General features: G+C 36.5%; 2 protein-coding genes across 5 annotated transcripts; both read right to left on the reverse strand.

Moving 5' to 3' along the window:
• Positions 1-2,146: 2,146 nt before the first annotated feature.
• On the reverse strand, positions 2,147-7,094 carry LOC108666457 (heterogeneous nuclear ribonucleoprotein D-like). The gene is made up of 6 exons (XM_018153337.2): positions 7,013-7,094; positions 4,506-4,579; positions 3,748-3,981; positions 3,012-3,233; positions 2,743-2,778; positions 2,147-2,439 (listed from the first exon to the last, which is right to left on the reverse strand). The coding sequence occupies exons 2-6, from the start codon at positions 4,521-4,523 to the stop codon at positions 2,200-2,202; spliced, it is 750 nt and encodes a 249-aa protein (XP_018008826.1). The 5' UTR covers positions 4,524-4,579; positions 7,013-7,094; the 3' UTR covers positions 2,147-2,199.
• Positions 7,095-9,219: 2,125 nt separating this feature from the next.
• LOC108666462 lies at positions 9,220-17,257 on the reverse strand. Of its 4 annotated transcripts, none has more exons than XM_047881077.1 (12): positions 16,889-17,257; positions 15,316-15,525; positions 14,951-14,995; positions 14,320-14,544; positions 13,609-13,650; positions 12,922-13,152; positions 12,597-12,632; positions 12,104-12,145; positions 10,887-11,093; positions 10,003-10,038; positions 9,650-9,824; positions 9,220-9,574 (listed from the first exon to the last, which is right to left on the reverse strand). In XM_047881077.1, exons 1-12 carry the CDS (start codon positions 17,195-17,197, stop codon positions 9,333-9,335), a joined length of 1,800 nt encoding a protein of 599 aa, XP_047737033.1. In that variant the 5' UTR covers positions 17,198-17,257; the 3' UTR covers positions 9,220-9,332. The 4 variants fall into 4 exon arrangements, with proteins under 4 accessions (XP_047737033.1, XP_018008832.1, XP_047737011.1 ...); XM_018153343.1 differs by having other exon boundaries at positions 9,220-9,547; positions 9,617-9,824; XM_047881055.1 differs by having other exon boundaries at positions 9,220-9,541; positions 9,611-9,824.
• Between the last annotated feature and the right edge of the window lie 347 nt (positions 17,258-17,604).

The following is a 17,604-nucleotide window of genomic DNA, read 5'->3' on the forward strand; positions in this document are numbered from 1 at the left end:
GTGATAGCTGATTGCATAGGCCTACTGGGGTTGGGTCAAGTCAGGAACAGGTTCGGTTAGTGTGATTCCCCCCCACTGGGGTTGGATCGAGTCAGGAACAGGTTCTGTTAGTGATAGCTGATTGCTTGTGCCCATTGGGGTTAGGTCGAGTCAGGTACAGCCGTACAGTACAGGTTATGTTAGCGGAAAGTGATTGCCTATGCCCACCACACTGGGGTTAGGTCGAGTCAGGTACAGGTTCGGTTAGTGTGTTTCACCCCCCCTCCCCCCGTATTGCGTCAAGTGAGGAAGAAGAGGCCAAGTTTCCTTGAGGCGTTGCTGGTCATTGACTTTTTTTGGTGGAGTGTAAATAAAAGATAAATTTCGCTTTAGATAACTTTGTAATCTAAATCGAATGAGAGACATTGTTGTGAGATGTGTGTATTATAAAGTAAAAAAGTGTAAAATGAATGAAGAAAAAGAAGAGGGGGGGGGGTGAGGTGGTGAATAACTGGTTTGCTAGGCAATAGCGAACCTGTGCATGCTGTGCATTTCAATTTTGCCGAAGCCATTGACAGTGTTCAGCACGAGCGGCTGTTATCATATGTTCACAATTTTGCTAACAATGATTACGGATGATTTCATTTCTTTATATTCCACTTTCTTAATCGTGAAAATAAAATTTCATATTTCAGAATTGCAAGGCGTGCTTTGCAGTCACAAGCAAAATGTTCCTTGAAGTATTCACATAACATTGCTATGTAGTTATTCAGCCGACGACACAAAAATTTATAATACAGTGAAGGATGCGTAAAATAAAGCGCAAATGCAAGCTGATCTTGACAGGTTAGTTAACTGGGCTGATACGTGGCAGCTGCGGTTGAATGCTGACAAGTGTAAAGTAATTCATCTCGGGGAAAACAATGAACAGCAAGATTACAGTATGAGACGACAAGGTTGCAACGAGAGAGTAATGATTGAAAAGTCTAGTGTGTAAAAAGATCTCGGAGTTTATGTCGACAAGGAGCTGAAATTTTCTAAGCAAGTTGAAACGAAAGCTAATACATCCATCAAACTTCTTGGACTAATCAGACGCTCATACGAGTTCCTAGATGCAGAAGCGATGAAGCAGTTATTTGTTGCTGTCGTGCGCCCGAATCTAGAGTTTGGAAACGTGTGATCACCGAGATTTGAAAAGGATAAAAATTTATTAGAGAATGTTCAAAGACGTGCAGCAAGGATAATTCCAGGCTTGGAGGGCAAGTCCTAGAGATAAAAGATTACGAAGCTTCCAAGCCTCAGATATCGACGTCTGCGTGGGGACCTCATTGAAGTATACTCGTGGTTTATACAAGGTCCCCGAAGGATTACTAGAATTTGAAACAAGAACCAACACCAGGGGTCACGGCTTTAAACTAAAAAAACTGCGCTGCAACTTGTCCACGCGACATTTCTTCTCGCTTCGAATCACAGACAGGGGAACAGCCTCCCAGATTACATTATTGGCGCTCCGAGTGTGAACACGTTCAAGAACTGACTAGATAAAGCTATGGAAAAATATCGGTTCAGATTTGAAATGACTCGCAGCTAGCACCATATCGAACCCGGTGGAAGTCTGGTAGCTATTTCAAACTATCGTCAGTCTTGAAAATATCCGGTCAAATGACAAGATTTAGATCTTTGAACAAGTCATGAAAAGTTCAAGATTCGGCGACAGGCCACATCAGGCCTACTCTTAAGCGCCGACATCACTGTTATGTTTTGTTCATCATCCTCCAAAGAAATCTATCGAAATCATTTTCTGACAAATTAAAACCTCACCAGGTAATGGCCACAATCCTCGTACTTACATAAAGTTCCGATATATTTTCAAATTCTGACACTCGTGAAAATGGGTGTCCCAGTCATCACAATTCAGAGTACCAAGATTGGAGCAGAGAGGTGCGGGTTCGATCCCAGCTCTATGCGCGTTTCTGGTCAGAATCGGCAAGGAGGCCGGGCGGTTAAGCAAAGCCTTTACATTATACACATGACTATCCTGGTGTGCCCTACAGATGCATTTCCAGCATCATTCTTTCTCGGCCATTCTGGAGCACATATACTGACGATGTAGCGACACACTAAAGGTCAACTAGAAAAAGTTAAAAAGGAGAGGAATGAAGAGAAAAATTGTCCTGTCACTTTAATTTTGGCGTCCAAATTTAAACGAGATCATTAAATCTATTCATCATCTTCGTCTTCATCACCCTCTTCTTCATCTCCTCCCTCCTCGTCATCTTCTTCCTCCTCTCCTCCCTCCTCATCAGCTTCTTCATCTTCTCCCTCCTCATCAGCTTCTTCATCTTCCTCCTCATCAGCTTCTTCATCAACCTCATCTTCGTCTTCATCTACTTTCACTTTTTTCTTCGGGTTTTCTGTCTTATTCTCGCCATTCTTCTGCGCCTTGCCCTCTTTCTTGTTCTGTTGTATAGATATTGCAAATAAAATCAACACATCTCTGAAGGAGGAATGCATCAGGCACTAGTTTAACCAAACAATATCTAAAACAATTTAGTTTATCTTAAAATGGATATCAGCGTCACAGGAAGGAGACCTCGTATCCTGAACAGAATACATCGATGAGTATTTACATTTGATTCAAACCGTAACATTGAGTAGTGTATAAATAACCAACTAAATTCACCATACTTCAATTGAAAAAGAATCAAATGTCAACTACTTCGTCAGTTCAAAAATTAGAGTATAACAAGGAGCATTTCTCACCTTTGCGTCTTTTACAACCAACTGGGCACCATCAATCTACGAGAAAAGAGATAGAAGATCAATTAGATCACAATTTTTTCTCAATGGCATTTGAAAAACTTTAGATTACTTGTTATCAAGTTTCTGCTGGAAAATTCACTCAAATGACAATACCAATTATTTATATATAAATCGCTTGTTACAGAATAAAAACCCATTGCAAACGTCATAGTCATTTGGGATTGGGAGATGATCACAAAAATCTATTATCTATTATAAGTATTTCTTACCACATGCGATTCCTTTAAAGCCTTCTTGAAATCCTTTTCATTCTTGAATGCAACAAAGCAGAAACCCTTATTGATTCCTTTGTGTACGTTCCACGGTAAAGTTACTTGTAAGATTTCTCCGAACTTTGAAAAGTATTTTTCAATAGCATCTTTACCCGTCTGGAATTTAAGCTTTGCTGCAAAAAGCTCATAGTCAAATTTAGGAAATTCTTTCTTGGCTTTCTGCAATAGAAAATAATAAAAAATAGTAAGATGAAACCATAATAAACGATAATTATGTAGAGTATAGATTCGATTTATTAACTCTGGATAGAAGAGATTTAAAAATTAAAAATATAATTGAGTGAGCTACTAATATTTGATGGGGATTAAAAAAAATTAATGTGGAATGAAGTGAACTAGGTACTATACATAACAAGTAATTTTTATCCGTGGCTTTTTTTTAAATACAAGTAGCTGAGTATACTCCAAACCTTCCCATTCAAATACTATGGTTCTTGATAAAATTGAGATATAATTCTTTTCATTGAACTATTTACAGCCTAATTTTCAATGCATAAGTGGCAGCATAGTAGATCACTAGTTTAAGAATTAAAATGCCCAATATATTCATTTATATATTTTAGGATTCAGCTACCAAATGGTAATGGTGGAGAATATGCTTCAACTACCTATTTAAAATTTAGGTATTACAAGATTGCATTACAAATAGCCAATGAAAAAATTTTGAATTTACCTTGGCTGGTGACTGGTTTTGGGGTTTGTTTTGAGGCCGCTTCCTTTTAGTTGACTCGACTTGCTTAGGGTTTGCCTTCTTCTCAGATTTGTTTTCAGCAGCTGCCTTCTTGTTGAATTTCTTTGGGGCATCAGCCTTTTTAATTGGTTTTGCTGGGGACTTTGTGGTGGCAGCAGCAGCAGCCTTCTTATTGATTGTGTTCTTAGCCATGTTTTTTGATTTGTTTTTCTTGTCCTGAATCATTAAGTCATGTCAAAATACATAAATAGTCATATCAGTATACATATATAGTAATGTCAGAATACATACATAGTCAGGTTTACATGAGCAACCACAGCCCTAGCTAAAAAGTCTGCTTAGGATCTTAATGTGATCAGAACCATTCATTAAAAAAATATTTAAAACTAATCCATTTTTGAAAATAAGATGTGTTCAAGGTGATGACATTTTATTTCCAAAAATTTCAACTTCTGCAATGTTATCATCTACCTTCAGTTTGGTTCGACCAAGCTGGAAATTAATCAAATTATAAGGTCTGATTCTAAAAAAATATTCAATCATTACAAGCAAGTGTGCTATCAACATGTGCATTCATCCAAGAGAAATCTCTTCATAATTAATGTAAGTCAAGCTATAAGTATTGTTATTGCACAAGTAAGAGAGAAACAAGTTACTTATAGGTGTACATACTACAGTTTTAATATCAAAAAGAACAAAATAATGTTAGTGATAGGAATTGCAAATTATTCAAAACTCACCACAGAAGCTTGAACCATGCTATGTATATACGTAAATTCGCAGATTTTGGGTTTCAGTGCAGGAGTTGTGGTATCTGGAACGACAATAGCAGTCATTAAAATGAATTTAAAAAGTCATTTTGAAGTAAATAACACAAAAGAGAATAAATTTAGATAAATTTGTATTTGGAATGGGTCTCATGTTTAGAGACCTAATAGGAAATTGTTCAGAATATCATGAATAAGGCACAACTGCAAAAGCCCCAGGGTGCAGAGGCCAGAGGAAGAGGGTGGATCGTGGATGCAGCATCGCCAATATACCTATGGGTTTTTAAGCCATAAGCATCGCCGGGTAATTTTAAGATGCGTTGCTGGGTAATTTTTAATGAAAAGCCATTTATGCCAAGTAATGAAAACTATTTACAAGCCACAAACTTATTTAGCTCTAATGTGACTGTAACTACGTAATCGTAAACTTGATGTTTACATTTTTTTGGCGGGAACTCATCGCAACTGATTTCCAGACAAGCTTCACTTTTTTAAATAGTTGGCCAAAGACTGACAAATATATTAAATCCAAGAATTTCAATCTAAATGTGTTGGCAAGATCTTCTGAAGGCGTAAATTTTGCTACTGAAACATCGCCAAAGATCTTGCAATATTCATCCACTCTCTGCACAGTTACAAAAGCCCATAAAGTGAAAATATTAGGAAGTTAGAACCAGCCATTCAGCCAGGGTGCTGGACTGCATTGCCATGAATAATGCTTAGGAGCTAAACCAGCTAGGACAAAATGTTTGGAAAAATACCTATATTCTTTCCAAGATTTCAAATCCATCAATCACAGGAATGACTGAAGTTACTGAACCAGTTTGAAATTATCTTGGAAATGTAGAGGCATGAAATTTGAGAAACACATTTAGGCTAATCTCTTCTACTTTTAGCTTGCCATTCAGTTCCTCAAATCTTATGAATTTTATAATACCTATGTTTACTGTAAGTCAAACTAGGTAGGTAGGAAATTGGGTAGAAGCCACCCACAAATGTGTTAATACCTAATCATTCTTGCAGGGTGCAGGCTACAAGCATGAGTTGGACACTTGCAATTGCATCCATTTCTATGACCTAGCTATACCATTTCCTTAATATTTTAGAGTAAAGAATTAAAAACAAATTTCATTTCTGAGAATCATCTGTAAAATTATTTTCATCTGCAGTTTCCAGATTATTTTGCCTGAAATTGCAATATACTGTTACAGTTAGGTACATACTACAGTAAGTTACAGTAGTGACTTTTTACAGAATCCAGCCTCAAGGTTTAAAATGAGTAGGTAGGCGGCGTAGGCCTACTAGCGACTAGCCTAGGCATGGTGCCAATCCATAGGTTATTCAAAAGAACCTGTTCTTATGTCATTTTGAACCGATCAACACTTCTTTATGGACCGATCGTAAAACACACCTTCACCGGCAAAAGCTTTCACACTTCTGAAGAAGGTGAGCTGACCATAGTGGCAAAGTGGAGAGTTTTTTAGACTCTCCCTCTGTCCCTCAAGTTCATTTTTGAGTCCTATAAGTAGACCAGTAAAGTATCATGGATACCACTCATACCAGCATTATCTTACATAAGAAATTGGTTTAAGTCTTGAATAAATAAGGAAATTAGAAATGAACTGATTTTAAAAAATCTCTGGTTTGTCACAATATTTATATCAATTTCAAAACTTTACGTATTTCTAAAGGGAGTTGTGATGAGACCATGGGAGTCGAACCGTTGAGTTTAGACCATTGCAACTTGCAACAGGGGCCCAAGGGCCAAGGGCATGGGGCCTTGCGAAGGGTTAAGACCGCGGACCGCCGCACGGCGGTGGACTGACATAAGTACCTCTCTTCATAGACTTCCACTATGAGCCTAGGTAGTTATAATACAAGAGCAAGTTCAAATGCCAACTGATCATTAGTGAAAAGATATTAGGTAGACTCTACAAATATGAGAAACAAAATGACAACTTTGATACAACTCATACAAGAACAGAAAGACGACGCATCAATGGCATCATCACAATATCAACTACCGTAACGAACTAAGGATGTTCTCACGTGGTGCCATCGTAGGCTAACCGCTAACCTACCTCGCGCTCGCCGTGCGGCGTGAAAAAGAAATCAAGAGATAAACAATAAAATAATAACATGATCACACCATGAAACTATCATTGCAATTAGGAAACGTAAACAATTGAACTGGAACAATTCAATACCAAACAGAAATCAAGCACATTTTAAACAATTTTTGAGACGCATGGCACATAGGTAGTCCTGTGACACACTAAGTTCAATGGAGGGACAGGCGGGCTAGAGCCGAGCGGAGACTGAAGATATTTCGATTAAATTTCCAGATGTAACCGAATGAATGGGAAAATAATCTTCGTAATATAGCAAAGTTAACAATTATTAGCTAGAATAGGACAAGTACTTGCATAGTTATAAAAATTTAAGAGAAAAAGTCAGAGGAGAAGAGCACAAACACTCACCTAGAGAAGCACAGAAATGATGAGCTTGACGACGCTGTCGCTTGGTGGCGGAAAGATATTATGGTTCGTTTGAAATTGACGCTTGTGATTCAACGCTAGACAACATTCTATCAAGAAAATGGGAACTTTGCTTTTTCTGTATTGTATATTATGGTTGGAGCAGATCCTTTTAAAATCTTCAGTCCATGTTTTCACTGTAAAATAACGTAATCAATTTATTAGAAATTTTTGACAGAAATTCGTTTCGCATAATTGCAGCTGAAGTACCTATTCAAATCTGTTTGTGGAACTTCAACAGCTTAAAGTTTTGTTTTCAAAATCCTCTACAAAATGATTACGCTTCAGAAGGAAACATGATAGAATGAAATTCAATTGTTCTATGATGGGTAGAATTAGCAATTTCATAGTAAAATATTGTTACATCACACACAGCTACAGTCTTGAAATTTTTGAGAGGCAATATCGTTCGATGATTACATTATTTACCTTTTGAAATCAACAGTCAGATAACAATTAGATATCAAAGCATGGCGCGATAGACGGGCTGGAGATGATTAAGAATATAGCGGCTTGACTAAGAAGTGCTTCCAGGTGCTCTGCGGAACGTCTCGGACAAATTTACGGCCGGACCCGCAGCCGGTCTCGCGGAGGAGGCTTTGAGAGGGGACATGGGATGGAGTACAGGAGAAAAGGAGAGGAGTTTTGTGGCTAATAGTAGGACGGAAAATAATGAATGATGAACGTTGGGCACAAAAGATGCGGGTACGCCAAGTGCCCGCACACCCAAGGACGAATGGGTGGTGACAATACTAATTATTACCGAAATAGATTAGGTTAAAAAAAGATTGAATACTAAAAGAATAAGAGTGTGACAGACGAAAGATGTGGAAGCTTGAACAGGAAAGGATGGATACTTTCGAGCTGTGCGGAAAGGAACCGATGCCAAGGTATGAACGAATGCATGATGGTCGAAGAGGTGGTGAAGCTAGTGGTGGGTGTAAGAGCAAGGGCTCTGGGTGTGAATGGATGTAGGAACTGATGAAATGAGAGGAAAGAGGGAGTGTTTTACGAGTGATGAGGGTATGAAGAAAGCCGGGCTGCAACTGATGGCGGGAATGGGAATACTATGGGAGAAAACGGCACGCCATGATGGAGATAAATCTGAAGGAGGGGGCGAGAGTAATGGAATGGTGGAATGAGGGAAAAAGTGAAGAGTGGACTGCAATGATCGAGGGTGTGAAATGTCGAGAGTGAGAGAGGAAAATCAAAACCATGTTAACCATACCGAGTTTATATGAACTGTTTAATGATATATACTGTATAATGGCCTATTTTATTAGTCTCTAAGTAATTTCATTGAATGCATTTTTTTATTGAAAATATCGCCACGTACGGAAGGGAGATTGTTTTAAAAATTATTTTAAAACTTGAATTTGTGGCCCGTGGCTGATCGATTTAAAAGTTTGACCGGAGGTCGCCGGTCACCGCAATGCTTTCTCTATTATTACTCGGATGAAGTTTACTGTAATTGCCTTCGAATTGTCAGATATATGAGAAACGAGCATTTTTTCCTAATATTCCATACAAAATTTGATCACTTGAATCAAACATAAAACGGCTTATGCATTGAAATGCTAAATCGCATGACCTATAGGAATATATTTGCAAGCTGGCAAAAATTTGTAGTAAAAACGCAACACCTCACAAATCGTTCAGTAGAACAATGCATAAACGAGGTTTGCAGACAGAAATACCGGTCGAAGTGTCGGCATTGAAGAAATAGGCCCATGGCCTATTCCAAGATTTTCCTTCAAAAAGCTCTGTAGTCCAAACTTTTTTAATAGAGTACTTTAATATCGACTATTTATCTCAAGTCAGCTTCTAGCTACTTCCATATGAGTAAAAATAATGCGTAATATTCATAAAACCCTACAAGTCTTGATAACATATGCATTACTGGGCACTGGCATATTAGAACACGCAATGAACAGGGCCTAAGTTTCGTTAAAGCTTGGTGTTAAACAGAATAATAAACATTACTACTATGTGTACGTTTAAATCTTAACTTGAAGAAAAAATATCATTTAATGCAACCACTTCACGCAATTAGGTCGTAAAATTTTAGTATAGTTAGATTTATTGAAATTACTGTGATTGGAGGTAGAAATAATTAAAATTCTAAACAGAAGGATGAAATAAGAGGCAAATTGTTAACAATTGACTTTATTCGTCAGAGTCAATAAAGTCCTAACTATCTTCATCTATCTTTTCAGTACCAGTCATCCAGAGGGCCTGGAGGCTCTGGCCATACTGACAAATGCTATAAGTCATCGTCGCTTTCTTCGTCTTGAGCATTATCATCAACATCATCTTGATCACTAGCATCGTCTTCTTTGTCTCGATCATCGCTATCATCTTGGTCATCATCACCATCATCTTGACCTTGATCATCACTATCGTTTTCGTCGCCATCACCATCTTCGTCTTGGCTTTGATTATCACTATCATCTAGGTCATCATCACCATCGTCTTGACCTTGATCATCACTATCGTCTTCGTCGCCATCACCATCTCCATCTTGGTCATCATCACCATCATCTTGACCTTGATCATCACTATCGTCTTCGTCGCCATCACCATCTTCATCTTGGCCTTGATCATCACTATCATCTTGGTCATCCTCATCATGGTCATCATCACCATCATCTTGGCCTTGATCATCATCATTATCATCTTCGTTTAGGTGATGATTAGGAGCTTTGTTGGTGCCTGGTCGAGACACCATCGAGGATTTGCCATCAGCGGGTGTGTCCTGTTCAACACAGCAACAATAATTACCACATGATTGAATTGATGCAGAGTAAATTATACTGAATTAACAAACACAGATAATAAATTCAGCTGAGATTGTAATTCAAGATATGTTTACACAATTGACAAATAAATCGGTATTATTCACACGCTTGAATTTGAACAAATTTTAAACGCACCCAGTTCCTTTTGACGAACAACGTCCGGCCATCGATCTGCAGAAGAAATTTGAGTAAACAAAATGAAAGCAAACACTTTTCCCAAAACAAAGAAAAACATCAATGCATTCAAAAACACAATGCATTCAAATTACATCGCAGAGCTCATGTAATAGAGGTTTAAATATGATCATTATTATTCAAAATTTTCCCGTAAAATACAATTATTTCGATTCGATCATCTTGATTTAAGAAATAGAACATATTTCTAAACTTTTGCTGCAAATCCAAAATGCTGAAAATCCAAAAATGCTGCAGTTACTTCCACCAGTATAAGTGCTGGTACGTCGGAGCAGGCTGACGTGAGGGAAAAGATCCACTAAACATGTCATGAGAACAGGAGGAGTGGATGACTATATTATACATGTCTGGTCTAAGATATCTAGATAACCTTCCGAGAGAGAATAATGTCAAACACATGAGGGGCACACAAGCTAAAAATATAAATTATTGACGTTAATAATACGTACTTGTTGTCAATGAGAAATCTCTTTCATACTATCAACAACAAAACAATTAAGGAAATTCAGATGAAAACAATGCCTGTAAGGTATAAAAGTAAAAGAATATGCACAGCGAATGGAAGCATTGAGCAGGATTTATTGAAAATCAGAAGATTTGTTCATTGACAATTTGCTTATTGGTTTTTCTCAATACATCGAACTACTATGTATAACAATATAATACAACACATTGGCAATTTTCTCATTAGTTTTTCTCAGTATATAGAACTATATAGAAAAATACAATAAAACAAATTCTCTGGTCTTCAGTACCCCATGCTTAACGGAACAAATTCAGCCACGCTACCCTAATATCTGCACTAATAATACCAGTCAACGCACCACGTGTTCACGGGAGAGTGCAGCACGCACGCCTCTCTCCGAGGTGAAGAACACCAGACCGTAGGAGTGGTACCGTTTCTTGTTGTGGTCCCACTTGAGTTTGACCGCCCCAACCTCGCCGTCTTGGCTGAAGTGCTCCTCCAGTCGCTGACTGTCGGTGTTCGGGGGCACCCTGGCCACGAATATGGCGTGCATGAACTTGCCGTCCTGTGGTTATGAATAATAGGAAACACTGAAGACATGATTGTGATATTTATATTGTGCCATCCCTGGATATTGAATTATATTAATCACCGAGTATAATTGCTTCAGGCATTTATATTATGCCGTACTGGGGCAGTGATGGGTATTGAATTATACCAAGCACAGTACGAGTCCAAGAAAGCTTCATATATAAGCAAAAAGTCGGAAATACTGGCTTGTCACTGATTTCGGACGGACATAAATCATACAAAGTAAAATCATTGCCCATCGAAATAGCATTGCATCGTTTACGTCAAGTGTCGTCTGTCCAGTCAGTGGCATAACAGTTCTTAACCTACGAAGCGTGAGGCAAACAATGCGCATAAAGCAATAGGGAACGATGAGCATAATAACAGTAGTACCTGGGGCCGGATTATCAAAGCTTCGTAACTTTTTGTACTTACGACAAAAAAGTTCTGCGGTACGTAAATACACCCTAATTTTGGCATTATCAAAACTTTCGTACGCAAGTCTTAGCTAAAAGCCTAAATTTTTTTCCCGCGCAAATGTTTTTATAATACCACCGCTAATATTACGTTGTCATAGCAACGCCACTCGTAAGTCGATTTTGCGTACTTACGAAGTTTTGATAATACGGCCCCTGGTGAATAGACTGGCAAAAACTGTCAAATTTGATTTGTGTCCTCAATCTCATTATTGAGAGTAATTAAAAAAAAAGAAATACAAACAACAACTAATATATTGCACATGGAGCTTAAAAATTAAGAGTGTAAAAAATTTGCATTGAGAGCGAGTTGAAAGTGTCACAATCAGATAAGCATTATCATCTCGGCCGTTTTTTTACAATTTAGAAGACTATCAGGCCAGCAATCGCAGTGAACTTGAAACAAAACCAGAAGCCGGAGGAATATTACATTCTAATCAAAAATGCATGCGGATTACATGAAGGATCGTCTAGATTTGAACAAGTGGAAGGTCGTCTCCTAATAAATCTTTAAACCAAGATTACTTACGGCGTCTACGGGCGGAGTGTAATCCTTGTGTCGATGGTCCACCTGTAAAATATGGTTCTGGTTATCAACGAGATTATGTTGTACTCGTACATAGTACTACCCATGGTAGAGCTTTTGAAATGGAACCCAATGAAGATGGAAACAAAGACCTGAACTTTGTAAGGGAATTACAATCACTGTGTTTTTTTCAATCAAATGAATTTCTTCATTTGTTAACACTCATTTGTTGAAACTCGTTTGCTAACACTACACCCTAGTTTAGTGAAACGCCCAAACAAATTTCACTCAAAGTTCATAAATGTTTTAGGCACAAATATCATTATTACTAGACAAGTTTATTATTAGCAATAAGTGAGAAAAATTACATTATTAGCAATAAGTGAGAAAAGCCAATTTCCAGACAAGGTATATGTGCAATAACATCAAAGGCAAAATTGACATTTGATTTCAAGATGCGGTGGTGGAGAAAGTATCTCAAAAGGAGCCTGCTTACCTTGCTGTCCCTGACCAACAGGGCCTGATGATCGATCTGGAAAGAGGAAAGAATAAATGAGTAGAGATTAATTGCAACAGAATCTTCATATTAATGTACCAACTGCATGAATATTCACTTTTTAGAAAGGAACAAAACAAGAAGAGCTAAAGTAAAAGTTCTTTGAGTTTGCTAAAAAATAACAGTGATTTCTCAGTTTCTCCTTCTTCACAACATGTAAATTTATTAGAAAAAAGTGGTAATAATGATTAACGTAAATAATAAAAGTGGCTTGAGAAAACGTTTATTGTACCAAGAGCAACTGCAATGTTGAAACAGAACAAACCTCATGGTCTTCCGTAAGCGCCGCTTGCATGCTTTCTTTTTTCTCGAAGGTGATAAAAGCGACTTGCTTGGGTCTGTTGGTCTTGGGGCAGCGGGGCTGGAAAACCCTCGTGACTTTGCCGTACTTGGAGAAATGCTGGTGCAGCACACGCGCTGTCGTCTGCTCGCTCAGTTGGCCGACGAAAATCTCATTCTCACCATGTATGTTGTTCAGAACTTCTGCTCCCAGGGCCTGAATTAAAATAAATTGACCAAAATAATTCATAAATATTTTTAGAAAGTGAGAATATTTTGAGTGGTACTGTCAAATCTTGCATTCACAATCATAAACACATGCAGGTTTACCTGGTAACTAGCAATCATTAAATATATTGTCAGCAGTCATACAATAAGTTTATGCTTGAATGGTTATGGTCAATCACTTAACTAATTTGCCTACAAATTACGAGAAGAGAAAATAGCAAATAGAAATGCAAACCTTACATTATATACCTATATATATTTTTCAGTACCTCAACATAATTTATTGAAAACTTTCCTCAATTTTCTAATTACAGGCACCAAAATTTACTAAATTGTTAATGTACAAACATTGATAAAAAAAGCAATTCTTATAAAAAGAGCTAAGTTGATGACTTAAAAATAATTGAAACTAATGGCAGCAAGCAGTATTCTTCAATAGACTCACAGCTGCTCTGTTGGTTCCAACTTTCACTGTCAGGGAGCCGATCTGAAACGTATAAATGAATGTAAATGAACTATACATGTATAAATGACGGCTCTAAATTGTTTACTCAAATTTTAAACTTAATATTTTATCATTAAAAATTTTTAAACTTATTGTTGAATTATATCCATCCAAAATATCCTTGCATTTTTACATGGACGGATACAATTAAAGTGAATTGGTGGATTTCAAAGGTTCCTGTACAATATGTACGTTACTATATTATTAGTATTAATGCTTCTTTGCACTTGAAATTCAGAGAAAGGTAAGAATAAATTAATATGTTCAACAATGCACTAAAAAATATTGGAAATAATTAGTGGTCAACTACTGTACTTAACATATAATTCAGAAAGTTAACAGTTGATGAGTTTATACCTAAGCATTAGTCTTTTTGGTTTAGGCCAGACATTAAACCATGAGTGAATTTGAAGGTTTAAATCAAATAAACATAGGATATCAAACTATCGATGGATATATAAATTCATTTTTATAGTTGAAATTATTAATAGATTTGGAAAAATAAAATTAACACAGAATCATCAGGAAATGGGAATTTTCATTCTAACTTTTAGAACCCTTTATATAGGTATGACAAAAACTTGGAGAGAAAATAAAAATTCAATATTAAAACCCAGAAAATGTTTACACCTTAGGAAGCAGTTAGCTTACCTTGTGAGAGGGCTGAGCTAGAGTCAAGGTCTTAGCCTCAGGAGAATTGAATACAACTTGAGCATAAGGTTTGCTGATCTTGTTGTTGGACGGACAAACAACAACATTGCAGACATGTCCAAATTGTGAGAAGTATTTCTTTAGGTCTTCACATGGCATGCCTTTCTTGATGTTGGCTACATAAACAGTGCACCTGAACGCTTCACTCGATTTCTCTTTCTCAGGCTGCAAAAGAGAAAAAAAAATTTGTGCTTAGTTTGTATAAGGTTACAGGGAATTGAAGTTGAAAAAATTCCGGAATAAACTTCTAAACTTGGATATATTACAAGCATTTCATGATGATGGGTAAGTTTGATGACTATTTTGATAGTATACAGAAGTTCTTATGAGATAACATTACTTAATCATTCATGCCGTCCTTTCAGGATCGTTTATGTCAACAAAGCAAAATATAAGCTGGTAAGATTCAGAAGTTAAATTTCTGTTCTAAATCATTGTATATAGGTAGTCTTACATCAGTGAGGAAAAGAAATGAAATAGATGCAACAATATTATGTGTAAAATGTCTATTTCAAACATTTGTAAAGAATTTCAATGATTTGAGTGAAAGAAAAATTATGTATTTACCAACCTTATGCTTCTTGTCTTTTCGCACCAACACCTGTTCTCCTTTGATCTGCAAATGGCAATTAAGGAAATGACTTAAGCAATTGTAATTAATTTTTAGGGCTTCATGTTGAATTTATCTGCATTAGAGACATACAAATGAACAACAGTGATCTAGCATGGCATTTTCTTAATGTACCTACGGTGACCGTGCTGACCATATATTATGAACTTATCAATGCATAATATTTTGAAAAGTATTCTCAAGTGAATATATCTTAGAATAGGACATATTTTTGCAGTAAAAAATTAACAATTCAATTTCATCCGCATTTCTATCTCAACCTGCAAAATGTTAGAATAAACAGTTTTCTATTTCAGCTTACGCACCTCGTGTTTCTTGCAGGCCAGGGCAGCACGGACTGCCTCCTTAGCTCTAAACTTGACAATGGCAAATCCTCTGTTCTTCTGAGATGCATTTTTCTCCTTTTGAGCCATAGGAAGCACAACAGTTGAGATGACGCCAAATTTTTCAAAAGCCCTCATCACTTCAAACTTCTTAGTAGTGACTGGGATGCTGGAAACAAATACCCCAAAGCCCTGCAAAATAAATAAGCATGAGCATTCTTCAAATCAAATAATGATAAAACTATTAAATGGAACTTTCTGCAAATTCTACAAGATTTAATTCAAGTCCACAACACAGACCTGTCTTGACCCCAAGTTATATTAGTGGAGCTAAAAGCATGAGTAATGCTTGTGGTGGTTAAATTGCCAACTCATTGTAATCAGGTTAATGACTGGTCAAGTTAAATTTACATTTATTCATCAGTGAATATTTATGTACTAAGTGAGGTTCATCAGGCCTCAAGACAGCACAAAGAATACCTAAGTCCCTAGAAATTAAAAAATATCAATCTAGAATGGCCATTGTAGATAATTACTACTACAGTTCGAAACAATGGATTTTTCAGCTGTCAGCAATACTAAATCATTACAACCATTAGCTCTCTCTGGCATTTGATCAACAATTGATGAAATTTCATTTCCTAAATATGTCTTGGTAAGTTGATTTGTGTGCCCTTTAAATCCAACAGATAAAATATTAATTATCTATAGGTACCAGACTGCTGAACTAATTAATGAGCATTTGGTGAGGTAGACAAACAATATTAATGTAGAATTTGATGGCATCAAGCTCAACTGAATAGTATACATTAAAACATGTTGTGGTTCATTTATACTGTAGGTAGTTTAGAAAGAAAAAGAAAGATTATTTTTAGAGCATGAATGATTTCAAAATCTGATCCAACAATGAACTTTTTGTCAATGCTCATGCTCCAAGTTTTTCTTGAAGTATATGTATATATAGATAACAATAACCAAGAACCAGAAACTATATCAGTAACTTCCAATCTGTTCTATTGGTAAAAATAAAAGGCTGAGGTTGTAAATTTTTATCCCCATCAAGACTACAAGGTGTTAGCTCAACAATAAATCAGGGTCATTTGAACACAAAATACTTCTGGCCCAAATAAAAAAAAACAAAATTATAACTTCTATTACAAAAATTCTTCTTCAAGGATATCACTTGTATTAATGGCACGTACCTGCAAAATGTTGTAATTAACTGAGCCAGAAGAACAAATTTAATTTTAAATAATATTTGGAGCAGGTTAAAGCCTTTTGATTGTCTAGAGGAGAAAAATTTCCAGCCGTGATAGAAATGGTATAAAACCACAAAATGGCATAACTTAATCAATAAAATCCTTCTGCCAAGTCTTGGAAGACTCAAATTTTGAAGTCTGTAGTTTAACACATAGATGATACACACTGGAACTGCTACAATTATATGGATTAAAATAATTTGATAAATTGATTGAAACAATTTTATAGTAGGTAAATTAAAATATAAAATAAAAACTAATAGTAACTAAGGAGAATATCTTATTCTCTAACTTACTTCATCTGCAAAGTTGTCAGTCTTCTTCTTTTTTGATAATGTTGGACAAGCTGCTTCATCTTTGGATTCATCTGCATTATCTTCAGAGGAACGTTTGCGCTTCTTCTCAATTTTTTTATTCAAGTTCCTCTCACTTTGTAAAGAAGTTTTCTTGTCAATTCCACTATGAATATCTTTGGCCAGTAACTCTGATTTGTGTTCAGATTCAATCTCATTTTTAATCTTTGAATTTAATAGACCCACTTTTTCTTTTTTATTCTTCCTTGTTTCTGTCTTGCTTCCTAACTTTTTAACTTTCAATTTTGCCATTTTTGCTCAATTCATAAAACCAGAAGCACAGCAATGAGATTCATAAAGAAATCAAGCCTGCAACACAAATAATATTTATATTAATTATATGTGCCTATATAATTATATGAATTGCAGGTGGTACAGTGGTACTCATTGGTCTTGGCAAAGGGCCCCTGGTCTTGGTGACAGGAGTGGCGCCCTTTGCCCCCTTGCGGTTGTAACAGGAGACAGAACTTCTTAAGAATTTAAATAATTTAATTTTAGATCAAAGACGTTAAGGAGCGCATCTGGGTCCAAAATCAACAATTTTGGCTTTTCCAGTTTTTAGTCTCATCTTAAAGCTGACATTCTGACCTATCCAACGGTACCAAAACGATCTCTGTACATTGATTTATGCATTCACAACAGATCGCAAAAGGGCAAGG

This window comes from Hyalella azteca, unplaced genomic scaffold (genome assembly GCF_000764305.2).
Source record: "Hyalella azteca isolate HAZT.00-mixed unplaced genomic scaffold, Hazt_2.0.2 contig93, whole genome shotgun sequence".
NCBI classification, from domain to species: domain Eukaryota; kingdom Metazoa; phylum Arthropoda; class Malacostraca; order Amphipoda; family Hyalellidae; genus Hyalella; species Hyalella azteca.